Below are 19,905 nucleotides of genomic sequence, written 5' to 3'. Positions count from 1 at the left end.
ATGGATTGTCACAGTTATGATATATCTTTGCTAATTTTACAGGAGTCAAATACCACCTGTAGAAAGAAGCTATATAGCACATTTGAAGCACATCTCCCCCTTCAAAGAATTCTGGGCACCATCAGTTTGCTTAGGTTTGCTTGGAATTGTAACTCTGCTGGGTAAACTACAGCGCCCAGAATTATCTGAAGGGGGAAATGTTCTTCAAATGTGCTTTAGAGGTATCGTGAGCCCACAGCCATGAATTCAACTGCCAGTCCACTTGCCTTCTGCATGTGGAATGGGGTAGGGATCCTTCAACTAATACAGCAAAATGTTTGGGGCTGAACCTCTCCAAGGAATTCACCATGACTGGCGCAGAGCTACATGCAAGTGCTGATTACATCCATGTTGCCAAGCGCGTGATTAGGTCAAACATGAAAAAGTGGAATATGTCTTACAACCTGTATTTTCCCCCCTTTTGTGAGTGAAACTGCTGGCAAACTTTCACCCGTGTCATCAAAATTTGGCGAAGCCACAGGGGCAGCTGGTTCCAGGTTTATTTTTTATATATATACATAATTTTTATTACTTTCAACATACCAATTATTATACATTCCACAGAACTTCACATCTTATACAATCTTTTTGGACTTCCATCAGCACCTCTGATGATCCACCATTTTTATCATTTCTTCTGCATTTCTTAAATTCCTATTGCCTTTAATTATCTTAACTCACAATCCACCTCTTTAACCATTTTTGCAATAATTCAAATAATTTACCTCACAAAACTTCTTGCAAACCTACAAACGTAATCTGGCCATCACAATTACTTTTCAAATAGTCCGTAAATTTACACCAGTCTTCTGTGAATCTCTGGTCCCGCAGGTTTCAAATTCTTCTGGTTAATTTATCCAATTCTGCATAGTCCATCAATTTCATCCTCCATTCTTCTTTTGTCGGTAAGATGCTGGTTCCAGGTTTAAGTGTAAGGGAGTTCTTGGAACATGGGCCCAAAGTTGTAGAAAGATGACCGACTAGAAACAGAACAGAAAAACAGCAATTTGGCTGATTGGCAGGTGATGGCATTAATAGCCAAGAAGCACAGAAATGCTCCAGCAAAAGCTGCCAAGGCATTGGCTGCCAGAGACCAAACGGCATAAGAACGTAAGAACGGCCGGCTGGATCAGGCCAGTGGGCCATTTATTCCAGCTTCCTGGTCGCACAGAGGACAACTGGATGTCTTTGGCAAGCCGGCAAGCAGGACCCGGGTGCAAGAACATTCTCCCCTCCTGTGGCTTCCAGAGCTCTGCTGCAACAGCAGAGGTACAGGATCACAATCAGGGTTAGCAGCACATGAGGGACATAGAATCATAGAATTGTAGAGTTGGAAAGGACCACTTGTTTGTTTGTTTTTTAAAATGATTTTTATTTGGTTTTGCAAATACAAATTTATACCAAAAAGAATTACAAATCTATATAAAGAGATTTATTTGAATCTCTGGACTTCCCCCCATCCTCTCCATGGGTCCTAATCAGTGGCGTAGCGTGGGGGGTGCAGGGGGGCCCGCCGCACCGGGCGCAACATCTGGGGGTTAGGGGGCGCAAATCCATGGGTTAGGGGGCGCAAATCCACGGGTTAGGGGGCGCAAATCCACGGGTTAGGGGGCGCAAATCCATGGGTTAGGGGGCGCAAATCCACGGGTTAGGGGGCGCAAATTACTTGCCTTGCCCCGGGTGCTGACAACCCATGCTACGCCACTGGTCCTAATGTCACCATTTACACCTGCATATCAATCCATTATCCACTTTTTTAATCCGTCTGCATTGTCCATAGTCTTTACAAGTCTTTACAAGTGTGGTCAAAATCCTGATAATGTTTTCATCTGGTTACAATTAAATTATAATTCCCCCCCCCATTCTTTTTTAAAGTTCTTGTCCTCTTGGTGCCTGAGCTTTCCACATAATTTTGCCATTTCAGCATAGTCCATCAACTTGGTTTGCCATTCTTCCCGGGTCAGGATTGCTTCTTCCTTCCATCTCTGGGCTTATAACATCCGTGCGGATGTTGTTGGGTACATTAAAAGTCTTTTCTGGTCCTTTGGGATCTCAGTACCTATAACTCCTAATAGAAAAGCTTCTGGTTTTTTAACAAACATTATTTTAAACCTTTTTTTTTCATTTCATTATATATCATCTCCCAAAAGCTTTTTATTACTTTACATGGCCACCACATATGGTAAAAGGTACCTTCTTTTTCTTTACATTTCCAGCAGTTATTTGTCCTTGTTCTACACATTTTTGCTAATTTAAGGTAAAGGTAAAGGTAAGGGGACCCCTGACCGTTAGGTCCAGTCGCGGACGACTCTGAGGTTGCGGTGCTCATCTCGCTTTATTGGCCGAGGGAGCCAGCATACAGCTTCCAGGTCATGTGGCCAGCATGACTAAGCCGCTTCTGGCAAACCAGAGCAGTGCACGGAAACGTCGTTTACCTTCCCGCCAGAGCGGTACCAGAGGGAAACTGCTAGGTTGGCAGGAGTAGGGACCAAGCCACAGGAACTCACCCCATTGCGGGGATTCGAACCGCTGACCTTCCGATTGGCAAGCCCAAGAAGCTGAGTGGTTTAGACCACAGCGCCACCTGCATCCCTTTTGCTCACTTAAAAAAGGTAAAGGGTAAAGGGACCCCTGACCATTAGGTCCAGTCACGGACGACTCTGGGGTTGTGGCACTCATCTCGCTTTACTGGCCAAGGAAGCCGGTGTACAGTTTCCGGGTCATGTGCCCAGCATGACTAAGCTGCTTCTGGTGAACCAGAGCAGTGCACGGAAACACCGTTTACCTTCCCGCCGGAGTAGTACCTATTTATCTCCTTGCACTTTGACGTGCTTTCGAACTGCTAGATTGGCAGGAGTAGGGACCAAGCCACGGGCGCTCATCCCGTTGCGGGGATTCAAACTGCCGACCCTCTGATTGGCAAGCCCAAGAGGCTGAGTGGTTTAGACCACAGCGCCCCCGCGTCCCTTTTGCTAACTTACTAGCAGTCAAATGCCACTATGGAAGGGACCACTCAGATCATCTAGTACAGTGGTACCTCGGGTTACAGACGCTTCAGGTTACAGATTCTGCTAACCCTTAAATAGTACCTCGGGTTAAGAACTTTGCTTCAGGATGAGAACAGAAATTGCGTGCTAGCGGCACAGCGGCAGCAGGAGGCCCCATTAGCTAAAGTGGTACCTCAGGTTAAGAACAGTTTCAGGTTAAGAACGGACCTCCAGAACGAATTAAGTTCTCAACCCGAGGTACCACTGTAGTCCAATCCCCTGCAATGCAGCAATCTTTTCACCAACGTAGGTCTTTGAACCCACAACCCAGATATTAAGAACCTCATGTTCTGTGCTGAAAACAAACCACTCCAGAGCCCTTCTCAAAGTTGGAAAGGCTGGCAAGGACCTCCCACCAGCAGGCAGTTTTGCATGTCGCAGAAAAGAGCCAATAGTTTGAACCTGTGGCTTTTGCACGGCATGACCCAGGCTTCACCATGCTCCAACGCTTTGCCCCCTTGCTCCCCTACTTTTCGCCGCAGTATAAAAGTTTGGACCTTTTGTAAAACTGCCGGATGTGACTCACTTTTTACATTCTCACAATAACATCTATCTACGGCCAGATGTTCCTACGCTCTCTGCTTCTAATTTAGCCCTTGACTAAATTTTTACAGGCAGCCTTGTGGTTTTCTGCTTGTCATTTTTATTAGGGAAAGGTTTCTGAAATTTTGCTGGGGTGGAGGGTGGGGCGCGGAGGCGGATATCATCTCTTCCCTCTGGCATCACCCTTATTCTCCAGCTCCTTGTTTATTTGAAATGGCCGGCTGCCTCTCGGGGCAAAACCCTCTCATGGCGGCTCACATAAAAACAAGACAGCACTACGTAAATCCTCATGCGTCAACAAAAGCAAACTCCAGCACCCAAAATGCGAAAACAGCAGCAGTTAAAAAGATGTAGAGTACCACATTTATCAGGGATGCGGGTGGCGCTGTGGGTTAAACCACAGAGCCTAGGACTTGCTGATCAGAAGGTCGGCGGTTTGAATCCCCGTGACGGGGTGAGCTCCCGTTGCTCGGTCCCTGCTCCTGCCAACCTAGCAGTTCGAAAGCACATCAAAGTGCAAGTAGATAAATAGGTACCGCTCTGGCGGGAAGGTAAACGGCGTTTGCGTGCGCTGCTCTGGTTCGCCAGAAGCGGCTTAGTCATGCTGGCCACATGACCCGGAAGCTGTATGCGGCTCCCTTGGCCAATAAAGCGAGATGAGCACCGCAACCTCAGAGTCGTCCGCGACTGGACCTAATGGTCAGGAGTCCCTTTACCTTTACCTTTACCACATTTATCAAGTCTTGAAAGAGTCTGTACCTTTCTTCTAGTGCTCCTCGAACCCTTCTCCTCCTCCCCGCTTGGTGAGTCCACCTTTCCTCTCTGCAAAACCCAACTTCTCCCACCTGCATCAACACCCGAGTCACAGTTAGTCCCATTGTGCTGATAGGACAACTGAGCTGGAGGAGTAAAGTTACTTAGGGGTGAATTCCCAGTGAGGGATTAATTTGCAAGTGCATTGTCGAGATGTTGCAACCGGGACATTGGTAACAGGGTGGTTTGTTTCACATTTCCTCTGGAAAGGGTAACTCCAGATTAAATGTCAGTGGGGGCATGGGCACTCTGATGCCAACCACATCATGCGGGTGCTGCAAAAAATATATATGCATAGATGAGGGGCACCACCCCCACAATAAACACCCATCCCCAAACTTGGCCCTCCAGATGTTTTGGGACTACAACTCCCATCATCCCTAGCTAACAGGACCAATGGTCAGGGATGATGATAATTGTAGTCCCACAACATCTGGAGGGCCGAGTTTGGGGGTGCCTGCTCTAAGGCATTCAGTTAATACAGTGGTACCTTGGTTCTCAAATGCCTTGGTATTCAAACGCCTCGGTTCCCAAACGCCAAAAACCCAGAAGTAAGTGTTCTGGTTTTTGAACGTTTTTTGGAAGCTGAATGTCTGATGCGGCTGTCGGCTATTGTTTCTGGGGTGCCTGCACCAATCGGAAGCTGCGTCTTGGTTTTTGAACATTTCGGAAGTCAAACGGACTTCCAGAACGGATTAAGTTTCGCGCTTTTGTTTTTGCTATTTATTTTGCGCTTTTGTTTTTGAGGCTTTTTCGGTTAATTTGTTTTTGTGACTGTGTGGAACCCAGTTCAGCTACTGATTAAATGAATGACTGTGTGACTGCGGAAATGGATAAAAAAGCCCCCCATCCAAACAATGGCTATTATCAGTGCAGGTAAGAAAAAACGTTATTTTAATTTTTATCATCTACAACACTGTCTTATTCTTGCTTTCATCTGATGGATCAATTGTCTCGTTAGAGAGTAAAATTCATGTTAAATTGCTGTTTTAGGGGTTGTTTTTAAAAGTCTGGAACGGATTAATCTGTTTTGCATTACTTTCTATGGGAAAGCCCACCTTGGTTTTGGAACGCTTTGGTTTTGGAACGGACTTCCGGAACGGATTAAGTTTAAGAACCAAGGCACCACTGTATAGTATTTTCCATGGGATCCTGCTGCCTTTACTGTTCCAATACCTTGCAATGTTATTTTCTGTTTGCTTGCATTTGTGTGTATGTGTCGGTTTCTGCTCTTCCATTGTTTTCCTCATATGGAGGTCAGGATAGAGATTAGTTCCAGGCAGCGGTCTTTTATCTTTTGCAACAGCTGCATGGCAGGCATAATTTCAACAGGCACTTCTGCCTGATGTTGCAGGCGCATGAGGCAAGCCAAAGCGGCTAACAGATTGAGATTGAATCCTGACAAGACAGAAGTACTGTTTTTGGGGAACAGGAGGCGGGCAAGTGTGGAGGATTCCCTGGTCCTGAATGGGGTAACTGTGCCCCTGAAGGACCAGGTGCACAGCCTGGGAGTCATTTTGGACTCACAGCTGTCCATGGAGGCGCAGGTCAATTCTGTGTCCAGGGCAGCTGTCTACCAGCTCCATCTGGTACGCAGGCTGAGACCCTATCTGCCTGCGGACTGTCTTGCCAGAGTGGTGCATGCTCTGGTTATCTCCCGCTTGGACTACTGCAATGCGCTCTACGTGGGGCTACCTTTGAAGGTGACCTGGAAACTACAACTAATCCAGAACGCGGCAGCCAGACTGGTGACTGGGAGTGGCCGCCGAGACCATATAACACCGGTCTTGAAAGACCTACATTGGCTCCCAGTACGTTTCTCAGCACAGTTCAAAGTGTTGGTGCTGACCTTTAAAGCCCTAAACGGCCTCGGTCCAGTATATCTGAAGGAGCGTCTCCACCCCTGCCGTTCTTCCCAGACACTGTGGTCCAGCACCGAGGGCCTTCTGGCAGTTCCCTCACTGTGAGAAGCCAAGTTACAGGGAACCAGGCAGAGGGCCTTCTCGGTAGTGGCACCCGCCCTGTGGAACGCCCTCCCACCAGATGTCAAAGAGAACAACAACTACCAGACTTTTAGAAGACATCTGAATGTTTGATGTATTACAGTATTTTAATATTTTTTTGGAAGCTGCCCAGAGTGGCTGGGGAAGCCCAGCCAGATGGGCAGGGCATAAATAATAAATTATTATTATTATTATTATTATTATTATTATTATTATTATTTAGGCAAGCAAAAGCTGCACCTGTTGAACTTCGGCTTGCCGTACAGCTGCCCAAAAGCACAGGGCCCCAGCCACCCCATGGCGGGGCGATGGGCCAGTAAGCCACTGTACACGGCCGTCCCCATGCTGCGTTTCTGCCTCTTTCAACCCATCTGAACGCTCCAGGCGACCTCGCGTTGACAGCAAAGCAGCCAAGCCGGTTTGGCTGCTCCTAAGCGAGAGACGGAGCAGGCCTGAAGCTGCCCTGCCTTCGCCTGCAGGGTTTGGATTTGTCCCCTACCTACCAGCATGGCAGCTATGGGAGCAGAGAATCCAGCAGAATCCCTGATCTAAGCCTGCAGAGTGAGGGATGGGGGCCTGCCAGCGTTTAAAGGCCAGCAGGATGCGAAGGGGGAAAGGGGAACGGGGAACAGGAACTTGTGCAGAGCCTCCCTCCTTCGATAAAGCTGTGGCAAAGGAAAAGTCAAGTCAATGCAGCCCCGCTTAGGCAATTCCCGGCACACACCCCACCTTCCATGGTGCTTCTGCTAAGGGTGAACTGCTGTTGTGGAGGAAAGGGGTTAAGTTCACTGCATGTACGGTGTTAAAGGAAAATATTATGAAAATGATGTATAGATGGTACAGTGGTACTTCGGGTTGCATACGCTTCAGGTTACAGACTCCACAAACCCAGAAATAGTACCTTGGGTTAAGAACTTTGCTTCAAAATGAGAACAGAAATCGTGCTCCGGTGGTGCAGCAGCAGCAGGAGGCCCCATTAGCTAAAGTGGTGCTTCAGGTTAAGAACAGTTTCAGGTTAAGTATGGACCTCTGGAACGAATTAAGTACTTAACCCGAGGTACCACTGTACTTAACCCCTGTAAAATTAGCGAAGATATATCATAATAGTGATAACTTATGTTGGAAATGTAAAGAAAAAGAGGGTACCTTTCATCCTATGTGGTGGACCTGCCCCAAGGTGAAAGACTTCTGGGAGAAGATTTATAATGAACTGAAAAAAATACTGACATATACATTTATTAAGAAACCAGAGGCCTTTCTTCTTGGAATAATAGGTTTGGAATTGCCCCAAAAAGATGTTAGATTGTTTTTGTATGCCACAACTGCAGCTAGAATTTTGTTAGCTAAGCATTGGAAATCACAAGAAGTCCCAACAGTGGAGGAATAGCAGATAAAGATGATGGACTTTTCAGAGCTAGCTGACCTGACTGGAAGAGTCCGTGACCAGAAGGAGGAGGAGTACCAGGAGGAATGGATGAAATTCAAAGAATATTTAGTCAAATATGCTAAGATAACTTAATTGGAAAAACTTGCAAATAACAGATAGGCTTAGGATTTAATTATGTGATGTTATAGAATAATATGTTTAAAGTTAAAATGAAAAGAAAGAAAGATGTTAAGTGATTAAGTTAATTTTATGAGAAATCTGTTTTGGAAAACTGTTACAATGATATACAGTGGTACCTCAGGTTACATACGCTTCAGGTTACATACGCTTCAGGTTACAGACTCCGCCAACCCAGAAATAGTGCTTCAGGTTAAGAACTTTGCTTCAGGATGAGAACAGAAATCGTGCTCTGGCGGCGCAGCGGCAGCAGGAGGCTCCATTAGCTAAAGTGGTGCTTCAGGTTAAGAACAGTTTCAGGTTAAGAACGGACCTCTGGAACGAATTAAGTACTTAACCTGAGGTACCACTGTACACTGAAATTCAGCCAGGGGGATTTGAGGAAGTCACTTAACAATGTTACTAAGATTGGATTAAGTACAGTCAAGATTTGTTTGTTTGTTTGTTTGTTTGTTTGTCTGTTTAAAATTTTTGGAAAATCAATAGGGAAAAGGGTGAACTGCTAAAGAAAGATGTGGCCTGCTTCCGAATCTTACATAGGCTGTCAAAAGTTATTTAGTGCCTAAGAACGTAAGAGCATGTCCTCCAACATTAAAATAGGGACGTCTTAAGGGAAAGCGGGACATTTCGGGGTCAAATCAGAAACCGGGACAGCTTCCATAAATCTGGGACTGTCCCTGGAAAATAGAGATATTTGGAGGGTCTGGACCAATGGCCCACCAACTCCAGTACCCCGTTCTCACAGTGGCCAACCAGATGCCTGTGGGAAGTGTTGTAAACAAAACCTGCCCTTCTTCCCTTATGGGGTATCCAAGAGCCCGTATAGAGTCCTTAAGTGGGTTCCCTATTGGTAGGAGAAAATAACAGAGGCCAACCAGAGAATATTGAGAAGCAAAGCAGCTAGTAAGCTTGATCTTTATTAAAGCTGTTGCAACAGGGTGCTCCCCTCACAAGCAGGAAAGGAGGAGGACCCAGAACCAAGGTGTGCCTGCCCTTATATAAAGGTAAAGGGACCCCTGACCATTAGGTCCAGTCGGGGTTGCAGCGCTCATCTCCCTTTATTGGCTGAGGGAGCCGGCGTACAGCTTCTGGGTCATGTGGCCAGCATGACTAAGCCGCTTCTGGCGAACCAGAGCAGTGCATGGAAACACCAGAGTGGTACCTATTTATCTACTTGCACTTTGACGTGCTTTCGAACTGCTAGGTTGGCAGGAGCAGGGACCGAACAATGGGAGCTCACCCTGTCGCGGGGATTCGAACCGCCAACCTTCTGATCGGCAAGCCCTAGGCTCTGTGGTTTAACCCACAGCGCCACCCGCATTCATTGCTATACATGTATTGCAGGTTGGAGGGCTTCACTGAGAATAGTCTACAACAGCCCTGCCCATATAGTGTACTGTTAATTTTGCAGGTGAGGCTGAGGTTAGTTTGGTTCCCCACTCAAAAAATTCCCCACACCTCTCAGGTTGCGGCAAAGGTCAGTCTACTTACGGTAAATTGCCTCTTTGCACTTCCAGGCGGAACCAGTCACTCAGTCACATGCTGAACTCCTGTTCCAGTGACTTGCATGCAGACTGGTTGCATTTTTAAACGTTCAAAACCTTAAAACACACATAACATACAGACATGAAGTAAGACCCAAGTTAGAACAAAGACTCCTTCCTTTGATACTAACTCTCCCCCTTGCCCAACCAATTCAGCCACAGGATCAGGTTCACACATGCAAACCAGGGCAAACTGCAACATTTTGTTGCGGACTCTTGTTCACTGCTCCCTGACACTTTTGAAAAATACCATATTTTTCATTAATGGCACTTCTGGCTGGAAACCAGCTGTTTTTACTTAGTAAAACTGAAACACACACACTTTTAGACAGTGATTTTTTTCTTAAAAAATGTTTAGGGGTACTCTCGTTTTGATTCAAGAAAACCACGATTTTATAGTTCAAATCGGGGGAAATAAATACAGTAAATGGACAAAAGTACAAAGATTCACAAAATGTTTAGGGGTATACGTACCCCTGTGTTCCCCCAGAAAAAAGCACTGCTTTTAGATATATACACAAACAAAGCTTTCAAATTTCTTATTTTTTTACTACTTGATTTTGAACGATTCTAAGCCTTCAGACTTGTTGATAAAAATGTGAGCAGTAATAAGCATGAGCTTGTCGGGCTCAGCGCCTAGTTTTCCCTCAGTCTTCCTGATTCCCAACATCTCCCACTGTTGAGGTTTAGCAGGGGTTAAACCTGCTTGCCCCCGCCTTGGCGTAAATGCTGGGTCAAGCAGCATCTCAGAACAACTGGGTGGGTTCGGGCTGAACTCTGGACAGAGGAAATGAAGGCCTGCCAAATTCACTCCCACACTTGTCTGGCTGGGCTGGAGACTCTCCTCCCAGTGGAATTTTAACCGTCGCATGCTCTCTTTTTCCGCCTTTGCATGTAAACCCTGTTACTTTTGCAGCCGTGAAAAGTCGCATAGCGCCACACACGCAGACTGCACGATCGAGAAACGCCCTTTCAAATAGCACCTGCAAGCATTCAAACGCGCTTGAAGTTTGGTGCGCACATCGTGTCTTGCAGGTGATGCGCCCTTCCGAACAGGTGCATCTGTGGTTAGCTTACTGCCATCCGAGCGTACTGACTTATTTCAAAGGTGTGCACCCCACTTAAGAAAAAAGATACTAGAGGGGGCTTCCAATATCCCTGATCAAACAAAAATAAAAACCAACTCGTCACACATTTTACAGTACTTCTGAAGCGGGGTGGGGAGTGGGGTATTCTGACATCTCTGTCAATCTAATTCTTTTTTCTCCTTCATAATATTCTTTATTGATTTTCATTAACATACTCCACATACACATATTGTATTACATTTTACATTTATATTTGCTCCTAAGAGCCGACTCCCTTCCTTCCTTCTTCTGTCTTTTTATATCACATCTAAATTTTTTGCATTGCCTTCATCCATTTTGTATATTATTGTTCTTTCGTATTTGTCCATAGAGTGTCTATAGCCAAATAAATCCTCCCTCTGTCTATCTAATTCAGGAGTTGGCAACCTAAGGCCCATGGGCCGCAAGAGGCCCACGAAGGTCATTTAACTGGCTCACGAGCTACCCCCAAACTGAGCTGCCCGCTCGCTGAGTCCCTGGACACTGCGCTAAACTGGCGCGGCGCAGGGACTCGCTTCCACGGTGCCGGAAATCGCATCTGCGCAGACGCCGAAATCATGTCTGCACAGACGCAGGTGCCACGGAGGGATCTCCACTGGAGTGAACCGGCCCCGGCGAGGTAAACCTTGCCAACCCCTGATCAAATTGCTTCCTGTTGAGGTTTAGGGCTCTTCCATATGGCCTGTTCACTGGGCGTTCATCCTGATCTGCTTGCACAAAAGTTAACACAGGTACTTAGATCATATCTGGCTTTATTGAGCATTCCTTCTGACTAGTTTATGGGGTGGTTGGCAATGAGCTTTTGCCCCGCGCTCGTCCTGATTTGCTTGCTGCACAAGTTTCCTACACGTGGTTCGCATGTCCGGAGGCGCTCTTAAGTCTCTCTGCATCTAGTCCCCTCTGCTGAGATGGATCTGCTGGTTAAGGCGGTGTGTGTCCATCCCAGGAGGCTCATGGAATCCCCAGGAGTCCAGACAGCCTTGGGGAATTTCCAGTTGCCGCAGCTGGCACAAGTCACTCTGCAGAATATGAAGATGAGTCAGGTCTTTGACACCCTTCCTCCTCAGCACCCTTTTCCGCTTAGCTTATCCCAACTAGCTCCTTGGTGATTTAGGGAGCAAAGGGCAACCAAGCAGGAAGGAAGATAGCTGCAGCACAAGAAGTCTGACTGAAGACTCTAGCGGGAGCCTAAGCAGTTATTTTCCAGTGCCACTGCATCCTTGCAGTGCCACCCCCAGCAGAGCTGTTCGGTTCCTTCAGGGCTTTTTGCAATCTGGTCTGCCTGGGGACGTTGCAGAACCTTAGAGGGCTCTCTGTGACATGTTCTCAAAGCTCACAGAGGATTAGAAAACAACAACCCATGTCTGCCCTGACTCAGACGCAACCGTTGAATCCGTATTTGGAGGTCTCCATAGTTTCACCCGCTCTAGTTTCCGTTCGGTGGATTTCAGTTGCCAAGGCCTGAGGATGTAACCAAGATGACTGGACAAATGGGGACACACCTAATGTATGCTCAACCCTTGCCTTCTTGGCTTATTTATACTGAGCGGAGAGGGACTGACCAACCTGAGGTGGTTAAGTTCGATGGCCACAGTGTTCCAGCCCAGAGGAAACATTACTGTACTCGGATATTTAGGACTTCCCATCTCCCAAGCCCTGGGACGCATTGGGTGCTGTGGTCTAAACCACAGAGCCTAGAGCTTGCCATTCAGAAGGTCGGTGGTTCGAATCCCCGTGATGGGGTGAGCTCCCTTTGTGGTGTAGTGGTTAGGAGTGGTAGACTCGTAATCTGGTGAACCGGGTTCGCGTCTCCCCTCCTCCACATGCAGCTGCTGGGTGACCTTGGGCTAGTCACACTTCTCTGAAGTCTCCCAGCCCCACTCACCTCACAGAGTGTTTGTTGTGGGGGAGGAAGAGAAAGGAGAATGTTAGCCGCTTTGAGACTCCTTCAGGTAGTGATAAAGTGGGATATCAAATCCAAACTCTTCTTCTTCTTCTTTGTTTGGTCCCAGCTCCTGCCAACCTAGCAGTTCCAAAGCACGTCAAAGTGCAAGTAGATAAATAGGTACCACTCTGGCGGGAAAGTAAACAGTGTTTCCATGCGCTGCTCTGGTTTGCCAGAAGCGGCTTAGTCATGCTGGCCACATGACCTGGAACTGTACGCCAGCTCCCTCGGCTAATAAAGCGAGATGAGCACGACTGGACCTAATGGTCAGGGGTACCTTTTCCTTTACCTAGTCTTCCAAGGGGGCTTACGATCTGACTTCGCAAAGCAGGCCCAGCCCCTGATGTCCCCTCTGGGAAAAGAGAAGTCTATCTGCTGGTGCTACACCATGCTAGTTCTTGTCACTTGCAGCCGTTTGGGGAAGTGGCAAGCCTGGGAACTTGAGTCTAGTCTTCCACAGGAAATGAATCAAAAGAGAAGTCCCCCCTTAGGAAGGCCGCTTCCCCACAACGGTGGGATGTTCCTCAGGCGGGGATTTCGTGGAAAGAGGAAGCTGCGCGTGAAAGCCATCGCTCAGGCCCAGCACCTGTTTTCAGCACCAGCCACAAGGACGTTTTCCTGTGAGAGGTGAAGGAGGAGGACACCTCATCCAGACACCCCATTTCTCGTTCGGAAGCCAACAGGATGGGTGGCTGGGTCTTTGTGCTGTGCTCGGGAAAGGACACCCTCACACCTTGGGCATTGGTTTTCCAAACCCCACCAGCACTTGCCCACCACTCTGCCAGGTGCCTGCAAGGATACATTGCATGTGTAATGATACACTGGGCAAAGGATTTGGGGTATAACATTCAGACTGCAGATTGGGAAAGGCAATGGAAAACAGATCTGAAATTTACAGCATGTTGTATACTGAAAGAAAATTAGATGAAAATGTTGTTCCAGTGGTATTTGACACTTAGTAAGTTAGAAAAAATGTATAGAACAAGTACAAATACCTGTAAAGAAAAGGGAGGTACCTTTTATCATATGTGGTGGCTGTGTAAGGTAATAAAGACTTTCTGGAAAATGATATATAATGAACTAAAAAAAAATGTGTAAAATAAGCATTTCAAAGGAATGGCCAGACTACCCGGAAAGGCAATCAGATAAGGCATTATCAGATAACGTGGCAGACAGGAAAAACAGCATTCAAATTTATGTTGCAGACCACCTTTTCTGTGATGTAGGTATTATGTTTGTGGGGGGGGTGGTCTTGGGTTACACCCCTTCTGTGATGTATGTATGAGGTATGGAGGGGTGGTCTTGAGCTCCAGGGCAGGGAATTTAAAATGTCAGCGCGGGTGGCGCTGTGGTTTAAACCACAGAGCCTAGGACTTGCTGATCAGTAGGTCGGCGGTTCGAATCTCCGTGACGGGGTGAGCTCCTGTTGCTCGGTCCCTGCTCCTGCCAACCTAGCAGTTCGAAAGCACATCAAAGTGCAAGTAGATAAATAGGTACCGCTCTGGCGGGAAGGTAAACGGTGTTTGCGTACACTGCTCTGGTTCACCAGAAGCGGCTTAGTCATGCTGGCCACATGACCCAGAAGCTGTACGCAGGCTCCCTCGGCCAGTAAAGCAAGATGAGCGCCGCAAGCCCAGAGTCGGCCACGACTGGACCTAATGGTCAGGGGTCCCTTTACCTTTTTATACCGCAGAATTGCTGTGTACAGTTCAACCCGCAATATGGGGATAAAAAGAAGAGTTTTCTCCCCTCCCCCTGCCCCAAAACAGGCAGCATCCTGTGTCCACTGAGTCCTCACCCCAAAGATACTGCAGACTTGGCGTTCCCTGCCAACACCTCCCTCTCATGCTCTTTTGACATCCTTCCCTGAAGATTGGATCTGTAAAGATTTTGAGAGATGCCAAAAGCTCTGATCCCTGCAAAGCAGAGGATCCAAACCAGGGATGGTGGTGGAATCTCGGGACATAACCTTTCAGAATCAGCTGCCTTGGATAAACTGACCAGGCAAGAGATGCCATTATAGGAATCTACTTGGCAGCAGCCTGGGCAGCAGCAATGCCATCAGGGGAGCACTGCGGGAGGCCAAAGTCCAATCCGAATTAGCAACAAGGCCCACAAATGCAGCAGGGTTATCTTACTACATTTTGAAGCCCTTACTTGCTGTCTAAATAGTGTGTGTGTTTGGGGGGGAGTGTTCTTAGGACCGTACAACTAAAACAACCAATTGCACCTTAGCTGCTGGGGGCAACTTAACACAGTTTAGCTACCTATTAATATCATTTCACCCTCCCCTCACGCATAGTTGCAAAAATTCTGAAATATGATTCAGGAGATCCATGACAGGGTTTCTTTATATATTTCTTTTATTGTTTCCCTATTAAAAGCAGCTATGGAGGCTTCACATTTTGACTGCAGCAGCGGCACTGGGGCAGGGTAGGTTTCACTCCCCCCCCCTTTAAAAAAAAGCCCACCTGAGCCCCCTAAATTGGGTAGGGGCATGGAAGGGCGCCAGATGCCCGTCTCATGCCAGTCTTTTATCTGAAAAATGGCACGGGGGGAGATATAAAAACAAGGGTCCCTGCAGCTGTTTGAAAGCAAAACCACAATTTGAAATCTTCCTAGATGTTTTAGATCAGTCTGCAACAAGCTGCTTAGAAAAATGTACAATCAGTGTCAAAATTCCATGCTGTTCTGCTTTCTTTTCCACATGAGTAACATGTAGTATAAACAGAGCAAGAGGTACACTCAGAAACACATTTTAACATCAAATGTGAAAATGGTTGTTTTGAATATGGCAGAATAACAAAGACTTTGCACAGTGCTGTGTTGAAATTTGTCCTCATTACTTGAGTTTTCATCCTCTGCAAAAAAACTAAAAATTGCTACTTTATTTTTTGCATCATTCTCAGGGTTCTTTAGAAATTCAGTGGCTGCAAGGTTTTGAACTTTCCTTACTGCTGAGAGGTGGAGAAGGGTGGTGTATGTTTTTCTTTCTGGTAAACATTTCTCAAGCACATGTACAGCCTCCTTGGTTCCTCACACTTCCTTACCCCTCTCACAAGAAAGATTGCCTCATAAAGGTTTCCCCTGAGCTCCAGCTGAAACTTGGGCACCTGGGGAGGCTGCAAAGTGAAGACTGCTGGTGAGATGATTTGTCAGCTGAAGGAGCTGTCATACACGAATATCCTTGGCCACCTCAGAGGTAAGGTAAGTGCAACAAAAACAACGAAATTCACTAAAAAAAACCTCAGATGCAACTTGTTTTCTCATTAGTTGATGGGAAAAGCTGAGGGGTGAAGGAAGAGGCAGTTGCAGACCTGCTGCCACCGCCTTTGAAATGCAAACCCTAATAAGAGCCCTGTGGGATCAGGCCAAGGAAACCATCTAATCCACATCCTGTTTCCCACAGTGGCTAACTAAACACCTCCAGGGAAACTCAAGAGCAGGACGTGAAGTCAACAGCCACCCTTCCCTACTGCTGACTAGCCTAGTATTTAATCACATAGCACCTCCCAAAACGGAGGCTAATTAATAGTTGGGTGACTGATAGCTGTTGATAGACTTGTCTTCCCCAGTCGAATGTTTCGCAGCTTCTCTGGAGCTACCGCAAAGAACCTGACGTGCCTAAGAGTTCTTAATTTCTGTCATGCGGAAGGATTTTTAAAAATGAAAATTGCCAGGCCTTTGGCTGGCCTACATATAACACATTCCCTGCCCTGGGAATAGAGAAAAAGTGAGTCTGCCCATTCTCAGAACAACTCTCCTTTTTTATTATGTTCCACATTTTTCAGGGCTGGTCCAGACCCTCCAAGTGTCCCTATTTTCCAGGGACAGTTCCAGATTCATAGATGCCATCCCAGTTTCTGATTTGATCCTGGAATGTCCAGCTTTTCCTTAGGACGTCCCTATTCTCATGGGAGAAATGTAGGAGGGTATGGAGTTAGGCGACCCCCGAGCTAAGGAGAAAAGTAATTATACAACCTTTAGGTGGTACTGTATCTCATGGCAGCCCTACATAAGGAAGTTTTTCTGTTTAACGTTTCATTATGTTTCTATATATGTTGGAAGCTGCCCAGTTGACGTCCCTCTCTCCATCGGGGAATGTTGGAGGCTATTCGGCGTGCGAAGCCTGCCTTCCGAGTTCGCCAGGAAATCACACATTTCCCTCCATTACAACTCCAGGTGTGTACTTAAAGAGGGCGGCCGGGGAGCCGGTTAACGCCACTGCAGCCGAGGAACGAAAACCTCTGCATATGCTCAGGAGAACTGCGCCTCTTGCTTCTCGAGCAGAAACCTCCCTGCCGCCATACCAGAGGCTCCAGTTCCCTCGGATCGAGACCCCTCCCCAACTCGCCCCTGCGCTTTCCCTTCTCCGGCCGAAGTCGGGAAAAGGCGCAGCCCCGTCCTGGCGGCGCTTTCTGAGCCGCCCCGATCGCTCCACCCGGCCCCGATCCTTGAGTTTTGGCACCGGACCGGAGCCCGCCCGCCTTGCCTCCGGCTGCGGGGCAGCGGGAAGCCGAGCGCGCCCCAGGCCTGTCTCCCTCTCCCAGCCGGCCCGCGTGACGCATCCGGCTGCCGGCCCCCCGGAAAGGGCGGCTCCTCCCGGGGCAACCGGCGGGGCTGGGCCGGGACGCGCTGCTCCTCCTCCTCTTCCCCAGCTCGGGCGCGGGGGCGGGGAGAGCCGGGGCGGGGCGAGAGCGGGCTGAGCGAGCGCGCCAGACGGCCGGGGAGCTGCGCGCCGGGAGGGTCCCTCTTTGGCGTCTCCAAACGCGCCCTGGGCGCACCGTCCTTTCCTTGGCTCGCCTTGCGCGCGCGGATCGAGGCTCCCGCGGCGAGCTCAGGCGCCGGATGCCGTTCCCCGGCGGCTTGTGGTGGTTGCTGTGCTGCAGGCAAGGCTTCACCTTGCTCCGACGCGACTATGGCGAGGCAGGCAAAGGGGGGGCGGACGACGACGAAGCCGAGGAGTCCTTCGAATTGCGCAGCAAAGGCGACGAGGTGAGTTGGGCAGCTCCCGGAGTTACTTGCTGCGCCCTGTTCCCGCCCGGGGGGCTGCAGCTTCTGCAGAGCATGCCGGCAGATCTCACTTTTATTTTTTTAATACCTTGCGCTTTTGCGACCCTAGAGGAGCCCGCGTGCCTTAACCCGGGGGGGGGGGGAACCAGTAGGACAAAGTGTTCTGAACGCGCCTGGGACGTAAATTCGCGCAGGTTAACTGCGGCTTCGCCTTTGGAAGCTCTGTCCTGTGCGTCGGGGGCGGGGGGAGAGAATTGCTGGCTTTACTCAGTGTAAAGGAATTCGCTTGAAACGTGTTCGGAGGCTTTACTGAGCCTTGACTCATGCAGCCCTGGACCTGCGTTCTTGATTTGCAAAGGAGCACATGAAGGTGGAACAAGGAGGGCTGGCGCGGTAGATATCCGTGCATAAACTTCTTCAGGCGCTTTTGCACCTAGGATATATGCTCTTTGGGGCCGCCGATCTAACCTGCAGGATAGCACCCCCGGCCCCATCAGCTTGTCTCCATCCTGTAAGCAGTTTGGGAGCCATCCCTAGGGCAGCACTGCCCGTCTCCTCATCCTCCTAATTTCGGGGGGTGGATGAGCTTCCTCCAGACAGGTAGCATGAACTAAGTGGCAGGAATGATTTGCTGGCAACGTGAGTTGGGGAGCGGATGTCTCCTCATATTCATAATCCTTATGTAATTCTCCGGCCATGAATTATGCAGAATGAGCTGTTGTCTTGGCTGCTTGGCCACCTCTTCCTCCCAGCCCATTTCCTTTTCACCGTGGGCAAAAGGAAGTCATGGAGAGCTGAAACCTGGCCAGCTTCAAGAGTGACAGAGAGCAGGGCTGCCTTTTGGCTGGCTGGGACACAGGGCCCTTCACAGCGCGACCGGAGTTCAGAAAGAAGCCATTCATCTTCCCCACCCTGCATTTCCCTCTGCTTTCTCCCTGGGGAGCAAAAGGGGCACTGCCAATTCCTCCCTCTATTGCCCTATTGCCCACCCAACTGCCTCTTCCAGAATAGGACCCAGACCAGCTCCAAAGGATGAATTTCTTGACATCAGCTGAAGCCGTAGATTTGTGCCAGTTGGTTTTTTTACAGGAATAATGATGCTTGCTCTAGGGTAGAACGAGCCTGTTCGCTCTAATAAAAGATTTCCTTTCTCTGACCTAGTACTTTGGATACTAGGCATACCTTTGCACTTGTGGGCTTCCTCTGCAAGAGACCTGGAGAGCAGCAACACGAGAGCAGGGACTTTTCTGTGGTGGCTTCCCACTTGTGGAATGCTCTCCCCAAGGAGGCTTGCCTGGCGCCTTTGTTACCTATCATTAGGCACTGGGCAAAAACATTCCTCTTCTCCCAGGCCTTTGGCTAATTAAGCAATCTATGGCCTTTTAAACAGTGTGTGGGGGTTATTGTTCGTTACGATGGTATGTGTTTATGTAGTTTTACATTGTAAACCGCCCTTTGATCCTTGGACAAAGTGTGGTACAGTGGTACCTCAGGTTACAGTCTCCGCTAACCCAGAAATAGTACCTCAGGTTAAGAACTTTGCTTCAGGATGAGAACAGAAATCGTGCTCCAGTGGCAGGGCGGCAGCAGCAGGCCCCATTAGCTAAAGTTGTACCTCAGGTTAAGAACAGTTTCAGGTTAAGAACGGACCTCCGAAACGAATTAAGTTCTTAACCAGAGGTACCACTGTACAGGCAAAACATTGTAGAGAAACGGATTGCAGTCTGGCTGGCCAAGGGACTTGAAAAGGTTTAGCTTAACCCGAAGCTGGATCTGCTGGGAAAATTGGGAGTCTCTTTCTCTCTCACACACACACCTTTCTGCTCTGAAACTTCTCCAGTCAGAAAGGCAGGTCCTGTCAAGAGGAACGGGATGTGACATGTTGGAGGCGATGCATCACCGCAGCCTGGAAGGAACAGGTTTGGGGTTCTCCAGATCTCTGCAGAGGTGTTATTAGACGTCCACAGAAGAGGAAGCGCAAGCCCTGGGATGGGAGGAGGGGGAAGGGATCTCCAAGCTGGACTGCCCAGCGAGTTGTAGCCTTCGTTTGCCAACACATTGCTGCCTCTGGCTGCATTTGTAGGCCCTGTTGCCCTTCCAAGAGGAAACAAAATTTGGGGCTGTAGATGATTTGGCTGAAGGCATGAAAAGGCTGCATCACAAATCCTGGAGACCAAATTAAAGGTAAAGGGACCCCTGACCATTAGGTCCAGTCGTGACCGACTCTGGGGTTGCAGCGCTCATCTCGCTTTCTTGGCCGAGGGAGC

The 19,905-nt window shown here is 48.4% G+C and overlaps 2 protein-coding genes across 4 annotated transcripts in view; one reads left to right on the top strand and one right to left on the bottom strand.

Moving 5' to 3' along the window:
• LOC310747938 (tigger transposable element-derived protein 1-like) overlaps positions 1-19,905 on the bottom strand; it is a 943,100-nt gene that overhangs the window by 804,931 nt on the left and 118,264 nt on the right. The window lies entirely within an intron of this gene.
• PLEKHH3 (pleckstrin homology, MyTH4 and FERM domain containing H3) overlaps positions 15,466-19,905 on the top strand; it is a 48,732-nt gene continuing 44,292 nt past the window's right edge. Inside the window, exon 1 of one of the 2 annotated variants that reach the window (XM_083583073.1) lies at positions 15,466-16,807. In XM_083583073.1, the coding sequence (XP_083439199.1) occupies positions 16,727-16,807 (81 nt within the window). In that variant the 5' untranslated portion in view covers positions 15,466-16,726. Of the gene's footprint in view, positions 16,808-17,253; positions 17,621-19,905 lie in introns of those variants that run through there. The other variant, XM_083583072.1, reaches the window with a different exon arrangement.

The sequence above is a fragment of the Podarcis filfolensis genome (genome assembly GCF_964270895.1).
Source record: "Podarcis filfolensis genome assembly, chromosome: 13".
In the NCBI taxonomy this organism is placed as follows: domain Eukaryota; kingdom Metazoa; phylum Chordata; class Lepidosauria; order Squamata; family Lacertidae; genus Podarcis; species Podarcis filfolensis.
The sequence above is the reverse complement of the archived record's forward strand: the minus strand, read 5'-3'. Positions and strand labels throughout refer to the sequence as shown.